At 43.0% G+C, this 17,481-nt stretch overlaps 1 protein-coding gene across 1 annotated transcript in view; it reads right to left on the bottom strand.

Moving 5' to 3' along the window:
* FUZ (fuzzy planar cell polarity protein) overlaps positions 1-17,481 on the bottom strand; it is a 63,665-nt gene that overhangs the window by 41,306 nt on the left and 4,878 nt on the right. Inside the window, exons 3-7 of the mRNA XM_068241352.1 lie at positions 15,535-15,619; positions 12,012-12,080; positions 6,310-6,414; positions 2,648-2,845; positions 379-474 (exon numbers count right to left, since the gene is read on the bottom strand). Of these exons, the coding sequence (XP_068097453.1) occupies positions 379-474; positions 2,648-2,845; positions 6,310-6,414; positions 12,012-12,080; positions 15,535-15,619 (553 nt within the window). The remainder of the gene's footprint in view (positions 1-378; positions 475-2,647; positions 2,846-6,309; positions 6,415-12,011; positions 12,081-15,534; positions 15,620-17,481) is intronic.

Consider the following 17,481-nt stretch of genomic DNA (forward strand, 5'->3'; position numbering starts at 1 on the left):
TCTAATAATAGTTACACACTTCCAAGTCCTCATTTTGGCACTTTCGCTAACGCCATCGCAGGATTAAAAAGTGCTCCGATGTTGTTCAATGCTAACTGTCGGATATTGATTTTTTATAATTTTTTTTAACAATGCCAGTTGAGTAGGTATACGGTGCTTTAGTACTACAGATAAGAAATTAAGGGGATATGATGAGTATTTTTTGGCACTTTACTTTCATGTTCTATGAAATGTATTTACTTTTCTCACTAACACCCCCTGACCCACTTGTGCAATTGCGTTATCAGCAGAGCACAGTGTATGCAATCCACAAGGATGTCAGAAGTGCACAGACTTCTTTCTAGAACTCCTGAGAAGGACGACTAAACCAGTACCTACCTCAGATTCTACTTTCTGCAGAGACGGGGCGGGGCCGCAGAGTATACACACATCTACACCGGGTACCAGCTGGAACGTGAGCAGCCGATGAGGAACCTGAAACGTGCACAAGAAATGAATGAAAAACGTGAGATATAATGAATTGTATGTGTCGTACCGATAAGGAATAGAACATTAGTAAAGAAAAAAAAAGTCTCATTTTTATGCAGGAAAACAGCAGAACTTTGATATAGGAAAATAGTAAAAGGGCAAACCAGGGGTGGGCAAATTATATGAAATTTACCAACCGGCCTCTCCAATTTTGAAGGCAGCAGGAAGCTTATAGGAACGCTAAAGTGCCATGGGGGAGAGAGACAGACATGTATATACAGTGCCTAGCACACAAATTAACTCTTTCTCTGCGTGAAAGAGTTAATATTCAGATATGCAACTGAATGTCTCCAGTAGGGACTACAGCGCCCGTCACTAATAAGGTATTACAGCCATAAAACACTAAACTGGCAGAGAATTTAATTTCTGAGCAAGGGATAGATAAAAAAAAGGGTCAACAGTTCATATATTTTAGCCCTTTGAGACATGGGACAGACTGTGTCATTGAGCTGAGACAAATCTACTTTTTTTAAAGCGCAATATAACCCTGCATTTCAACTTTGCTCTAAAACATTATTTACAGTATATTATATGCAAAGAGCATTTTTTTTTTTTTTACTAAACCAGCATTGGAAGGGTTACACACAGCTTTAAAGTTCCTTTAGATTTCTACAGACGCATCCAAAGCTGACATAGATACATTTTGTTTACATAAATGTATCTAAGTGTTGAATGTGACTCATTGTTCTGACTGAGGAGCTGGAGAACAGCCAAAGAGTGTGTAACATTTATAACTTGTTACATTCTATTTAGTTAAAATGTATCTATCTGAACTTCTGCATATCTCTCCACGGAACTTTAAACCTCTGTGTTTAACCCTTTCAATGCTGGTCTAGTAAAAAAAAATGCTGGTTGCATATAATATGCTGTAAATAATGTTTTAGAGCAAAGTTGAAATGCAGGGTTTTATTCCGCTTTAAGTTTTTAAACAGAACCTGAAAATATAATATCTAAAAGTCATTTTAGAAGCAGGATGATTAGATACAATTGTTTATATTATCAATTTTCACTTAAAGAGGAACTCCAGTGAAAATAATGTAATAAAAAAGTGCTTCGTTTTTACAATAGTGTTTGCCCATTGTAAAATCTTTCCTCTCCCTGATTTATATTCTGACATTTGATGTCAGTGGCAGGAGATGCTGCTTGCTTTTTTGGCAGTTGGAAACAGCTGTAAACAGCCATTTCCCACAATGCAATCAGGTTCACAGACAGGAAACTGTCAGGACCATGGTACTGACATCACACTGTGGGAGGGGTTTCACCACAATATTAGCCATACAGACCCCCCTGATAATGATGTTTGAGAAAAGGAAAAGATTTCTCATGGGAAAGGGGGTATCAGCTGGAATGAAATTCAAAAAAAGTTTGAAAAATAAACTTTATCACTTTTTGCACAGAAATCCTGGGAAAATTGAACGCCAGGGAGGTTAAAGGAAAACTTAAGTCAGGAAAAAAAAATGACATTTACTCACCCGGGGCATCCCTCAGCCCCCCGAAGCTGTATGGTGCCCTCGCAGCCCCGCTCCGATCATCCTGTCCCCGCCGGCGGCTACTTCCGGGTTCGGCGACAGCCGCCGACAGGCTGGGAACACGGCTGATTTTCCGCGTTCCCAGCCGCTATATCACCCCTCTATGCTGCTATAGCGTATATATATACGCTATAGCAGCATAGAGGGTGATATAGCGGCTGGGAACGCGGAAAATGCTGCTATAGCGTATATATATACGCTATAGCAGCATAGAGGGTGATATAGCGGCTGGGAACGCGGAAAATCAGCCGCGTTCCCAGCCTGTCGGCGGCTGTCGCCGAACCTGGAAGTAGCCGCCGGCGGGGACAGGACGATCGGAGCGGGGCTGCGAGGGCACCATCCAGCTTCGGGGGGCTGAGGGATGCCCCGGGTGAGTAAATGTCATTTTTTTTCCTGACTTAAGTTTTCCTTTAATAGTCACCTTCACTGACAGAAAGAGAAAAACTAGAAAGTTAGGTGCCAGCTGTAATTTGTAAGGGGACATGTCTAACTGGCTATACTGAACATACTAGGCTGCATATAACTGTCTCACACACTGCCAGATAAAAGTAAAATAATTGCAGGTGAAGTCACTTCTTGTGGTCACTCACTGTAGGACTCCCTTGCGGAAGGTACACTGGGTAATCCCTTGATGAATGGGAGGATAATGAGGCTACCAACCAGCAGAGCAGCATCACATCTTGCGAGGCCAACCTCCACCACTTCTCTGTGGCCACCACCACCTTCCCTCCTGCCAGGAGACAGCCAAAGTCACTCTCTGCAGCCTGCGTGAAACCGTCAAGGCTCTCCTGTGATGAGAAGGAAGAGAAGTGTTACAGGCATGACTGAATGATGTCACCCACTAATGCAGCCACTCCCACCTGTTACACTCAGGACCACAGTGAGACTAGATGACACATATGTGAAATAGTGCTACTGTGCTTGTAATAACGTGCATGCGCCCACAGCACAAACTGTCTTTCCTTCATCAATCCAGGCCAGGTTTAGAGGATTGCTTATCTTCTCTTTTGGTCTCCAAAACATGAGAACCTTTGATTGAACAATCTGAATCAAACTTCACTTAAAGAGGACCTGAACTCAGAACTTCCTCTCTGCCCTAAAAGATAAGCAACAGCATAATGACCTTTGAGGAAAAACCTTTGTTACAGCTGATACAAATCCTGCAATACATCTGCAGTGTGTCTACTTCCTCCTTTCACAGAAGCAGACATAGGGTTAACGTTCTGTGTTTACCAATTAGCGCTCTGCCATGGCAGTTAACTGACACAGCTGAGGCATCAAATTACAACTTGCGCTTAGTCACAGATAAGGGGGGTTAGACAGGCCAAACTCTAAATACATACAGGCTACATTTCTGTATGTTTTCATTTTGTGCTGTGCAAAAGTTCAAGTCCACTTTAAAGGAAAAAGAGGATCTATAAAAAGTGACGAAGGAAAAAAAAACACTTTCCTCACCTACGGCTTCTTCCAGCCCCTTTAAGTGCTTAATTAAAAAGTCTTACTTCAGGTAAGAGGTTTAAGAATTATAATTTTATTGGACACAGGAAAGGACAACGTGTTTCGTAAGACCTGCCCGCTTCCTCATATCTAGAGTGCAATGTCTTATGCAGCTGCACGCATGGACTGGGAGCTCCAGCAAGCTGTTTTTAGTTTCAAAAGCTCATGGGCTTCTGCATATGCACAGAGCACTCCCAGTGACAGGAGTGCACCCACAAATAAGCCCATGAACCAGCCTGGATCAGCAAGCTTCCAAAACTAAAAGCAGCTTGCTGGAGAACGGAGCTTTAGCGTGGGGCCTGATCAACTTCAAAGGGCTGGAAGAAGCCCCGGTATGTACCCACGACTGGCCAAATTACCCGGGGTGATAAGAAGACACCGGAGTTGATGGCGAGGGAGCCCACGTACCTTATGAGGCTGGAGGAAGCCCCAGGTTAAGTAGAAATACACCACATTTAAAATCGTAGGTTTCATTTCATGGTGAATGAAAATAAAAACTGCGTGGAAAGTGTGACATCTAGTGGACAGAATCGGATTTAGAAAGACAAAAATAAATAAAAAAAACATCTGTGTGCAAAATGTGACATCTAAATGAACTGTAAACTCCCCCCCCCCCCCCAAATGTCCACGAACTGCTAACTCACTGCACCCCCACCCCATCCCATGTCCCTCATTCCCCCTGCTTTGGAAATGCCTGTATTGAAGCTTGGTCATGCCAATAAAGCTATATTTGATTTGATTAGTGGCCAGAATTGTTAACAGAATAAAAATTAGTTTATTTGTAAGAAACTCAAAAAGCGTGCAGAAGAGGCAATATGAAAAAAGGGCGCAGGATACAGCCGAATGCCTTATTTTACAATAATAAGTATAAAAATATCAGTTTACAAATACATTTCGTTTTAAATTATCACTTTCTTTAAAATTCATTTTTGACAATTATTATTCTAGAGACACATACTTCATGTTTAATCATGTTTCCGTCTGACATTTATCAGAAACTATTGATAACGTGTTACTGTAAAAATACATGTAAAGTATAAATTAAACGGTACAAAACATTAGCTGTAATCTTAATCATATCTTTTAGTTTCACAAAAATTTTATTGGACGATTTTGTCCAAAATAGCACCTTTCCATCGATCAAACGGTATTTTAGTGTAACTGATTTAGGCGATTTAAAAACACAGAGTTAAAGTTTGTCTTATTACTACTAAACCTAACCCTACTCTCACAAAGAATCCTCCCTCTACCTATCCCTAACCCTTAGACCCCCCTGGTGGTGCCTAACCCTAATACTACCCTGGTGGTGCCTAACCCTAAGACCCCGAAATTAAAAATCTCAAAAAGAATGTAAAAAAGATAACGTAAAATTACACGTCTAAATGATAAATTAACAATTATAAATCTAAAAACGAAAATTGAAGAGTTAAAACGATAAAAAATGATAATTGTAAAAACTAATTTTAGAACAATATTTTTCATTTTAGTATGGTAAAAACGATAAATAATAATGGGCGCAAAACAGCTTAACAATTTTGTCCAGTTTTGCGCCCAATAGCCGATATTTAACACTAAAGTCAATGGCGGCACCCCATATGTCCATTTCTCATATGGGACCGATTTTCCTGCTTCCCTCTAAAATTGTACACCAGGACCCTCACCCACTGCAGTCAGTCATGGCACTCACTTGAGCTACCGCCTCCACTCATGCAACCTCACCAAACCTATTCGGTTGGTGGCATTAATAGTGTTATTTACTGGGTCCCCTCAAACCGCTAGCTCCGGGGAAACACTTTCCATGCCACCAACCGAACAGGTCTAGTAAAGCTGCGCGAGCAGGGGTGGTAGCAGAAGGCCACGGGCAAGGATCCTGGTGTTTATTTCTCACAAATGTTTTCATTCTTTAGATGTCACACTTTCCTCACAGTTTTCTTTATTCCAAATGACAGCTGCGACGTCCCCTTCTCAACAAGCCTCCTATCAGAAGCTTGGAGGTGTGTTCAGCTAGAGCAGCGTCCAGGGAGAAAATGGCTGATGGCTGTCGATGTAGTGGAGCCAATAATGTCCAAAGTAAAATTGGCCAATCAAAATTGAATGTGTATACTGAGATTTTGGCTGACATATATGGCATGCCTTTTATGTTGCACGCTTACAGTCAATATAAGAAATTATAATTAGTATATTTATAATAGATTTCCTATAACAACATATAAAAAAAGGAGTAGGCGTTGGGCTTAAAGACACCATAAATAATGGGATCCAAGTCTAATATTATACTTGCTGACTCAGCACTGCTAGTTTGTCTATGTAATTTGTACAGAACAGATATCTTCTGTAGGCACTGAAGAATATGTTAAGCGGTTTGATTTCATCGGTCCAATTCCAAGCTGCATATATATTTGCAAAAAAAAAAAAAAGCACACAACCACACAACAACAACAACAACAACCTGAATGGCTTTCCTTTGTTCACAAACTGAGTACATATTGAGTGGGCGCCTACCAGTTCGCGGGGGGAGAGCCGAGTGACAGCTCTCCCTGCTGCTGCTAAACTCCGATGTGGCGTTAAATACTATCCCCTCTCCGAGTTATGACAACTCAGAGGGAGATTTAATTCAGGGTCTGACACTTGCCAGAGCGTAGCCACAAAAACACCTGATGTGGAGGAAGGGAAGGTTAGTTGTTGACACACACACACACACACACACACACACACACACACCTTTTGCCCCCCACAGTTACACCCCTGCACCGACCTGAAGGATCGCCACGTCATGAGCGATGATGCAGTCCACACATTGTGTAAGGTCCGCCATCTTCTCAGACTCCGTCAAGAAGCTATCTATCAGCTTGTAGCAAGCCTACAGAGACCAGCAGAGAGGTCAGTGAGAGAGAAAAAGGCTGGTAGTAGAGCAAACACTGATAACAGATGCTGCCTGCACAAGGGTTTTATTCTGGCAACCTCAAAAAAAGTCAAACCATTAAATGATGGATTAAATCTCAGTAACTATATCTGGCAGACCAAAAGCCTGGTACACACCTTCAAATATGATTCAACAATTTTATCACCACCATGTAGCATGAAGGTCAACAGATTTTGAAAAACTATGAACAGTTTGTGTAGGCAGACCCTCATACCAGGGGCGTAGCAATAGGGGTTGCAGAGGTTGCGTCCACATCAAGGCTCTTGGACCAGAGGGGCCCCAAAGCCCCCCCCCCCCCCCTTAACTGCAGTAGTATCTCTCTATTGGTCCTTCCTGTGCTCATGATAATTACTTCTATAGATTCTTTGAATAGTGCTAATCATTAAACTGCTCCCCATCCCCGTCTTGCACCTCTGACATTGTAGTTTCCATTGGCAGGTTTTGGTCCGCCGTATCAATTGCTATGTATAGAGTGCTTGGGGGCCCCAATGTAAAACTTGCAATGGGGCCCACAGCTCTTTAGCTATGCCACTGCCTTATACTAAATGGATGTGGTAAAGTAAATCAATGAATGGCCAATCAAAATGGGAGGTGTGTACAAGGCTTATGCCTGGTACACACTTTCAACTATGATTGACCAATCACTGACCAATTTTACTACCTCCATGTAGTATGAGAGTCAACAGATCTTGAATATTATGAGCAGAATGTGTAGGTATAGTACACAGAGGTGGTAAAATTGGTCAGGGATTGGCCAATCATAATTGAAAGAATGTACCAGGCTTTTTATACCAGGTCAGCAATCAAAGTCTCTGTAGTTACACACATACAATTTTTATTGGCCAATAAGTGACCAATTTTACCACCTCCATGTAGTATGAGGCTCAGCAGATTTTTAATACTATGGACAAATTGTGTAGGTAAGTTCTCATAATACATTAAAGTGGTAAAAATGGCCAATCAAGATTGGATGTGTCTACTAGGCATAAAGTACTGTCCTGTAGTCTAAATACAATCATTGCTAATTGGCATTCAATATAGTGAGATGGAAACAACTGCACAAAATAGAAGGCTGGAGGTTACAGTCGGGCACATTCTGACATCCTTGTTCAGCCTTCCTACTGGAAAACCATAATCATCAAAAAAATAAGGATGAATAGATCGGCATTCCTGACATCAGGCCCCCTTAAAGAGACACATAATATAAGGATTTGTATGTGTAGTACAGCTAGGAAATAAAACCTTAGAAGCAGATACATAAGTCTAATATTGTTTCCAGTACAGGAAGAGTTAAGAAACTCCAATTGTTATCTATGCAAAAGAGCCACTGAGCTCCACGACTTTCAAAGTCACAGAGAGCTCTGTCTTCTGAAGTTTGTTATCTTAAGTGTCTGGCACTGTATGGTTTTTCCTTTCTGCAGAAGTTCAGTTCAAAAGTTCACTAGCCCGCTCTGTAAAATCACTTAGAATGCTGAGTAGTGTGTAAACTGCAAATATTAGAGAATGATGCAATGTTAAAAAAAAATGATGCAAAGTCAAAAAAACTATATAACTGAAAATAAACATTTGAGAATATTTCCGTTGCTATTAATGTTCTAGTAATTATCCATACTACACATACAATTCATCAATTTTTTTTTTACGCTTCCGTGGCTCTTTAAAAACAGGTCTTCTGTATAAATATGTAAGAAAAACAAAACAAAAGCAAAACTGTGGTCTTCAAATATTCCCTCTCCATTCGTGATATCTTTTTCGGCGCGGATTTCCTTCATGTTGCTGATTATTATCAGCACAGACTGAATGAAAAGTACAGGCTATCCATCAGTCAACATTTCTTGCTGTAAACAATAAGAGTGATGAGCCAGTATCTCAAAAACAAGACTAAAATCAATTTCCAGGTATGAAAACAACCCATGTGCCTTGAGGTAGCCTTGTCTTTGCAAGAAAAAGGATTGTGGGAGATTGGTGCGTGCTTATTCACCAGACAATCAGAAAATAAAGTTTGGTGGTGTTCATACTGGAGCTTTGGGGTACTACCGGTAGTCTCCTCCTTCCATACCCCAAAATATAGACTGGCTGTACTTAGTAAGGTCTGAGCACAAGAGCGTGATTAAAGTCCTCATCTCCTCAAGCATACATGGTCTATCCTCCTACCTAGCCAATCTACTGGCTTGTGAGTTCCAGTAATGTAAGTATACTGCATTATTGATCAGAGGTACATTTTAACCACACTTAAGTTTCATACATTAATACTTGAGAGAACACTTAGAACCTTTCCCATCTCTTTGACCCTGAAGTATCCAAATATGCAACAATACAAACACTCCGGGACCTACTCGGTCATACGCCAGTTAAACAACTAATGTGTATAATGCAGTGTGAAGAATATTCATGAAGTATGAGAAGAAGGCAACTCTGTAGAAGACTATATGCACAGTGGGACAAATCCCAGGAGACAGGAAGTCAAGGATCATTCAAAATTGCTGCTGGCGCCTAACTTTCCAGTTTTTCTGTACTTGTCATTGAACCTGGCTAATGGACTGAACAGCCCGACTCCTGAATGGCATATATAATGGGATCAATTTACGAAGACCTTTCGGTATTTTAGACTTTTTATGAATTCAAGATTTTCAAACATGCAGTAATAGTTTTCTCATTTAGGAAAAACCAAGGCTTCAATTCCCTAAGACCTGTTTGGTAAAATGTAGAAGTCTAACCAGCTGTGGAGTAGGTCTTGGCAGCAAGCTGTGTTCTGCTGTGGTGATGTTCTCCCATATCTGACCAGGGTCTGCCTAGAACAGGAGCTGCTCCTTCGCAAGAGCTCCTTGGGGTAACTTACAATAGTAAAAGACATGCCTAGCATCACCTTAGATGTGCACGACACTCCCTCTCGCTGCATCAGTCTTTTGATGTGCACACCTAATAGTAATACAGCGGAAACCTCTACAGAGGCGTAGCTATGGGTGGGCAGGGCGGACACATGTCCCCGGGCGCAGCACTGCAAGGGGGCGCAGAGCATGGCCACCGCACCCCCAAGTGATTTAGAGGCAGCTTGCTGGCTGCCCGGAGTGCCACTACTTCTCTCCTTCTGCAGAGGAGTGCAGAAGTGTTAACAGCAGCAGAACAAGAGGGGTACATCTGTCTATCTAAACAGAGGGAAGTGGAGCACACCTGGTTATCTAAAGGGGGACACTTTTGCCTATCTAAATGGGGTGAAGGGGGCACATCTGGCTATCTAAACAACATGTGTACATCTGGCTCCATCCATGACCACATTCTGATGAGTGGCCATACCTAATTTGGTCAGAGGGGGGCGCAAAAACTGTGTTTGTCCCCGGGCGCTGAAAAGCCTAGCTACGCCTCTAAATCTCTATGAATGTGCCCTGCTCCTGCATCTTGTGCCTTTTTTTTTCTCCTTTCTGCTGTCCTGCCCAGCAGTATATCAGGACCAATGGAGTGAGGAGTAGAATGGGGTGGCTCCTCCTATTGGCCGTTTCCTTTGCCTGTCCAGTTTACTGAATGGCTGATTGTCAGTTACTGACAGCTCCAGGCTGGAGGTAAAATACCAAACATCTCACTTGTGTTACCAAATGCTAGAATTGTTCTGAATTTACATTTATAGAGGTATTTATCGCACTAATCAGTCATTTTAGTTTTCCATGCGATACCAACCTTAGTGAATTGACATTTAACGAACTGTTCGGTAAAATCAGCTGTTTTCTGCATTACCAAATGTGGTAATGCTCAGTGCATTTAGCACAATATATATCTTCTGGACAGAGATTTCTGATATTGTTCCTGGGATTTGTTGCAGCCGCTCCTCCAGATAAGGAGTCTTGCCCCAAGTGCGATTTTAAATCGACGCAAGCATGCTCACACACGCCATTTTATTTTTATTTTACATTTGGCAGTTTATATGTATAGACCGGCTTATTTTATAGCCCAGCAACTTTTTAGAAGGGAATCTGAAGTTAAAATAACGTTATGATATAATGGTTTGTATGTGTAGTACAGCTAAGAAATAGAACATAAGCAGCAGAGATAGGAGTCTAATATTGTTTCCAGTAAAGGCAGGGTTAAGAAACTCCAGTTATCTAAGCAAAAGTGCTTCATTGAGCTCCACGACTCCCAAAGTCACAGAGAGCTCAGTCTTCTGAAGCTTATTATCTCAAGTGTCTGTCACTGTATTTTGTTTTTTCTGCAGAGCAAAGTTCAAAAGTTCACTAGCCTGCTCTGTGAAATCATTTAAAATGAATGCTGAGTGTAGTGTGTAAATAGCAAATATTAGAGAATGATGCAATGTTATAAAAAAAAAAAAAAAAAAAAAACATAACAAAAAAAAATGAGACTATTTTCTTTGCTACTAATGTTCTATTAATTATCCATACTACACATACAATTCATCATCATTTTTTTTTTCGCTTCAGTGTCACTTTAACCACTTAAGGACCGGGCTCTTTTTGCCTGATCTGTGCAGCGTGGGCTCTCCAGCCCACAGCACAGATCAGGTGGCACGCAGGGCGATCAGACTTCCCCCCCCCCCTTTTTTCCCACTAGGGGGATGTCCTGCTGGGGGGGTCTGATCGTGGCCGGCTGCCTGTGATTTGCGGGGGGTGCTCCTCAAAGCCCCCCTCCGCAGCGATTTCCGCCCTCTCTGCCCTTACCTCCCTTCTCCCCCGTTCTATGGGCTGCGCAGGACGGATATCCGTCCTGCGCCGCCTCTGATAGACTTCAGCCTATGAGATGCCGGCGATCGCCGATCTCCTTTACGGCGCTGCTGTGCATCAGCACCGTATGATGTAAACAGCGGGGATTTCTTCCCTGCGTGTTTACATTTAGCCTGCAAACCGCGATCGGCGGCTCGCAGACTTCACGGAGACACCCTCCGTGAACTGACATGGAGCGGCCGTTTCCATGTAATTCCACTTACGACCAGCCGCTGCCTATCGGCGTTAGGCGGTCGTTAAATTAAAAGTGTACCTGAAGAGAGGGAAGCCTCAGGATTTCTATTGCAGCTTTCCTCCATGCTCCAATGCCCCCCATTACTCAGTGTGTTCCCTCCCCATCGGGGTTGCGCCCCTCTCCTGTTGTGAGCTCGTGTACGAGTGGCTCCATGCTACTGCGCAAGCGCCCATGCTTGTGGGGCTACTGCACTGCTGCGCATGCGAAGTAGCATGGAGAAGCTTGTAAATGAGCAATTCCGGCAATGTGCGGGCGCTGATGGAGGAGGAGGTGCGCGGCACTAATATGATTGGCAACATGGTATATTCACCAATCTTCCGGGGGCTGTGCTCAGCGAGGGGAGGACATCAGAGCACTTAGGGAAGAATAGGATCCTGCTTCTTCCCTCTCTTTAGGTCAGCATCTCTTTTACTATAAAGTAGTAATGTTCATATATGTGTAAATGATGATAAGCAATACTTTTTGGTCAGAATTCTCACACTACACAGAAGTCAGAGGAGAGGTAGAGGAGAGGAAACCGTAAATGATTTTCATTTCTTAGGTTAATAAGCCAAAGATAGTTTCTGACTTACCCTCAGGTCCTTCTTTAATCTCTCTACATTTTTTATATTCATGAGGTCATCCAGCCCAATCATAAGAACCTAGAAAATGAATAGGAAATTGAATCACTGTGAGTGAGCAGTCAGATAGAAGACTCCTCTATAGGACTAAGTGGCTGAATGGTAGCGTCAGAGCTGTGAAGCCTTTCTTCGGCATCAGTGACTGGCATGGTGGGTAAGAGGCCAGTACCCACACCTTGCAGCGTTTGGGTCACAGGTGAGGTGCCACTTTTACTGAAAATTGGGTACTTTTCCGTTAGCCGGGCGCAACTGAGCTAAGTAATGTAACCGATTCTATGTTTTGTACTGGCTGTCTCGCTGCGGCCAAATGTATCAAAAGTGAGTTAACTGAATTAAATTAAGCCGGCGGCAATGTAACAGATGAAGCCGCCGGCTTCGTCTCTCGCTCTTCTCCCCCTGCCTCTCTGCTATGCAATACTGGCAGCCACCCCCCTGTCTCTCTCCTATACAATAGTGGCAGCCGGGGACACGCGTGTCCCCCCAGAGTCGTTCGTAGCGGCAGGAAATCCTGCCGTTCGTTCTTGCAGAGCGGGTGCTGGCAGAAGCAATGTCTGCAGCCTCCCCGCTCTGCTTGTTTCTTGCGACGAACGACTCTCGGGCGGCTGCCAGTGTTCTATAGGAGAGAGGCAGGGGGAGGAGAGAGAGACGAAGCCGACGGCTTCATCTGTTACATTGCCGCCGGCTTCATTTAATTAAATTAACTCACTTTTGATACATTTGGCCGCAGCGAGACGTCCAGTAAAAAACATAGAATGATTACTTAGCTCAGTTGCGCCCGGCTAACGGAAAAGTACCCAAAATTGTTACTAACTCTTCAGTTCTCTGCAAGACTTTTTGTCATTGAGGCCCTCTTACACTGCCACTGGAAACCAGCACTGTGGTACTGTTTTACCGCAGAGTAATGAAACGGCAAGGCAATGGGGCCTAGCACACTTACCGCATCACGCTGGAAGTTCCCGGTCCGCTGTCGAGCCACTACAAAGTCAAAAGAACGTTAGCAGCGACTTCCATGGCAACACAGCAGCAGAAGTAACGTAAATCAATGGGCGGCGCATAGATTTTAAACATTTTGTTGGAGGCGCAGATGCCCAGATTTATGGGAATATGATGAATCCCAGTGATGTACTACTGTCCAGCAAAGAATATGTCATTTTGTGCATTGCGGTGCGATGCGGAAGGGGCAGGGCATCGCAAACACACATTTGATGTGAAAAAAACGGCCTTAACGTTATTAAAAAAAATATCTTTCAATTCCCAGCTAATATTGCACTTTTGCCAGCCTGGAATCTGTACTCTGTGGATTGTGGACTGCCTAAAAAAACTAAACAAAAAAAAAAAAAAAAAAAAAAAAAAAAAAAAAAACTTTCCATAATGCTACAGGAGTAATTAGCTACACTGAGAAGCAGCCCATTAGGCTAGGCTCACACTACTCCGGGAACATACCGCCTAATAGATGCGCTGTGATCACTGGCAGGGTACGCTGCATGGCCTGTTACCACATTAGAACACAGGCATGTTCATTCACCAGATGAACTGCAATTCAATCTGATGTCCAGTAAAATGCACACCATCAGACTTTTCTGCAATAGACCTACTGTAAATGTAAGGGTGAGTATGAATTGGCCCATAGAAATCAGTCTTTGACCTGTCTACTTTGAGTCTGCAGCATGTCCCTTTTGGACAGGGTATTGCCCAGAGCGCATCTATAGGAGGCACTCCGGATACCTTACAGGGGGGAAAGGGGGGGGGGGGCACTCTGGCTACCGCACTGCAATAGTGTGCACAAATCTCTGGGGGCGCAACTTCTACACCTTTGCCCGGGGAGCTCTATAGCCTGGAAACTGCCCTGGTCCGCAGCCTGGCTTGATGAAATGAAGGGCAATGGACACAATGAGAACCACCAGCTACTCATTCTACACACTTCAACTCATCCACTGGCTACAACTTGAAAAAATACAAACAGGTGAAACCGAGAGCCCAATAGAGTGTAGTATGCTCTTTAGCAGCTGGTTTTGCAATGCAAGGAGAAGAGTAATGTTCACAAATGTGGGTTACCACAAAGCCAGCCACGATGAGCGTCCTGTGTGCCTCCCTCCACCCTCACTCCATGGCTGCCTCCATCTATTGCCTTGGGCTATGTATGTATACCTCCTAATTATTTGGTATCCGTGATCCTCATATGCACTGGTCACTTTCAATTATGTTTACCACTTATTATGGTTTATGAGCATATTGTCATATCTTAGCACAATTCTTATCTGTTACTTCACGGGTACATATAGGACATCTCTTGGTTCACACTTTTTACAAACCAGCCCAGACCCGGGTCTTATGTACACAATGGTGGGCTCAATTCAATGAACCCACGTTGAGTATACCTTTGTGGCAGCCATTAGGGCTCATTCTAGACTTAGGAGGTGAGGCATTTGTGATTTGTTTCCGCAATTTATTGTATTGTGGCGAATTGTTGGGTACAGCCCTTGTATCCTTTTAAATGTTTTTATAATGTTTGTGCAGAAAATGTAATAAAGCTTTTTTCACATTTCTAATTGGTGGTGCAGCCCTTTGTACAGGATTTCTTTTTGCTCTCCTTTATCAAACCTGCTCTTTAGTCCTGTGGCTAGCACACCGTACATACATATACCTGTAACAATTGGAGTGCGGATGCAAACTATGTTTGAATGGACAAAGCCAGCCACTGTGCAGGCAGGTGGGGAGAACAAACTTATGAGATAATGAATTGTATGTGTAGTACAGCTAAGAAACAGAACATTCGTAGCAAAGAACAGTCTCATATTGTTTTCCAGTACAGGAAGAGTTAAAAACCTTCAGTTTTCTGTGTAAAAGAGCTTCTCTGAGCTCTTCAACCCACTGGGTCAAATACAGTCCTGTTTTCTGAAGCACTTAAACAGCTAAGAAACAGTCCAAAGGGTCATAATTTTTGCTTTGCTTTTATAGAGTGTGGTTCCTAAACTGCAAATTTGACAGAATGATGCAATGTTCTAAAAAAAAAAGAAAAAAAAAAAGCTATATAATTGAACATAAAAATATGAGAATATTCTTTGCTACTAATGTTCTATTTGTTACTGCTGCATTCCGATTTTTTAAAAAAACCGCAAACACATGTCTATGCGATTATGATGCGTTTTGCGTTTCAATGTAAAGTATAGGAACGCATGAAAAACAGATAGAAATGCGTTTTGCATTGATTTAACCACTAGGATCTATTTTCAAGACAACACTTGCCAATCAGAAAAACGGAAAAACACAAACGCATAAAAAACGCACATCAAAATTGCATGCGTTTGCAGTGGAAAAGGGCCCTTAGTGACAAGACTAAATACTCTGTAGAGTGCTGGGAAAGATGTTGGCGCTAAATAATATATAAATACTAAATAATCAGGGTCCACATGGCTAAGATACTGGCATCACTGGAGCTTGTATTTTCTCCACACCAGAGGCCTTATGCACTTACCATGGCGCTGAACACATTCTCCAGAAGTTTGCTCAAAGAGAGGTCACTGGTGTTACTTTCACACGACATCACTATGAGATTAATGCTGGAAATACAAAATTGAAAAACTGAGTAACGTAAAAGATTTGCACCTCTAAACAATGAAAGTGGCCACACACGTTACAGTTTTTTATTTTGATTCAATTCAAGCAATCTGCTCCAATTTGTTTGATTGGAGGTTTTGAAGAAATTGCTGGAAGTGGACCCAAATTAAAAATACAAGATTTCAGAAATAAAATCTATTTTCTAAATGATAAATAGCAGCCTTCTTTCAGCTGCATGATGACAAATCTAAAATATTTTACATTTATTGGAGGAACCCCTCCCTTCCTTTCATATTGCTGGGATTTTTCCGGCAAACTGGTGGAGGAGATAAAAAAACAAAACACAGGCTGCTACTGATGATGTCACGGGGAGGTGATCTCAGGCTGTGTGAGATTTCACATAGATGATGTCCGTGTGAGGGAGGGTAGCTGATGACAAACACACCCATGATCTAAATGTCAATAGCAATCTTTCCCTCTGTAATCAACTTTTACTGATTTAGCATTTTCATAGAACTACATTTTCCCCCTATGTACATCTATCAATATCTCATGCCGTCATCACATACATTTAGCACATGCACATATCACATGGTACAGAGGTTTGCACTGACAATTCAAAGTGAAGCTGGACACCGGAGGAGACAAGGATTTGCAGGCGAGCCTTTAACACTCACCATGGGCCCAACGAGGGTGGGGGTGGGAGGGCAATATACAACCACCCTCACATGGCAGGGGAAGCCCTAGGACGGTTTCCTATAGATTTTATTCTGAAACCTATTGGAAATCTGTTTGCAGTGTGTGGACAGGCAATAGGTTCGATCAGAGCGGGATTTATCTGATGGCCGATCTGGTGGTAGATCGACAGGTGTATATCCATCTTTCTTATCTGGAATGCAACCAGCCCCCCCTCCCCCCCAACTAACACACTGTAGGTATCGCCAGCCATCCCCCCAACCACTGCGCCTGAAAATACATGCAATAGATGCTAATAACACTGAACATGCTATGTACCAATATTAGAGCACAGAAAAAGGTGCTCCACATGAAGTCAGTTTATGAAGTCGGCTACGTTTCTTTTTCGCTTGACTGGGAGTCTGCAGGCCTCTGCACCTGCACCTGCCTCCGTATACTTGTCCGTGTTGCCGTCCACAATAGCATCCTGCGCAGGACGCTATTGCGGACGGTACCACAGACAAATATATGCATGGCCAGGGCTGCGCAGGGGCCCGCTCGCGAAAACAAAACTCATCTGCGGCATGGGAATGGAGGATCGTTGAGGAGCTGCGTGGGCACAAGACGGCTGCAGGGAGCTGGTAGAAGCCCCAGGTAAGTGACACTCCTTTTTTACATTTTGTTTAGGTACACTTCGACTGAGATCTTTCCAGCATGTCCATGAAATCGGTTAAATCATTGATCTGTCATGCTTGTAGCGGCATGGATTTTCATCAGATTTAAATTATTGAATAGGATGGTCAATTGAGGGGTGTGTGTGTGTGTGTGTGTGTGTGTGTGTGTGTGTGTGTGTGTGTGTGTGTGTGTGTGTGTGTGTGTGTGTGTGTGTGTGTGTGTGTGTGTGTGTGTGTGTGTGTGTGTGTGTGTGTGTGTGTGTGTGTGTGTGTGTGTGTGTGTGTGTGTGTGTGTGTGTGTGTGTGTGTGTGTGTGTGTGTGTGTGTGTGTGTGTGTGTGTGTGTGTGTGTGTGTGTGTGTGTATTTGAGACAGAAGTGCATGATCCCATATACAGTGCATGCATTGGAAGCATGCTTGTATCTATAGTTACCTCTCCTGCAGCGGCAAGCTCGAGGTCTACACTTCACTGCTGTCACATGACAGAGAAGCCTGGACCTCTAGCGGAGAGTACAG

Source organism: Hyperolius riggenbachi, chromosome 6 (genome assembly GCF_040937935.1).
Source record: "Hyperolius riggenbachi isolate aHypRig1 chromosome 6, aHypRig1.pri, whole genome shotgun sequence".
NCBI classification, from domain to species: Eukaryota; Metazoa; Chordata; class Amphibia; order Anura; family Hyperoliidae; genus Hyperolius; species Hyperolius riggenbachi.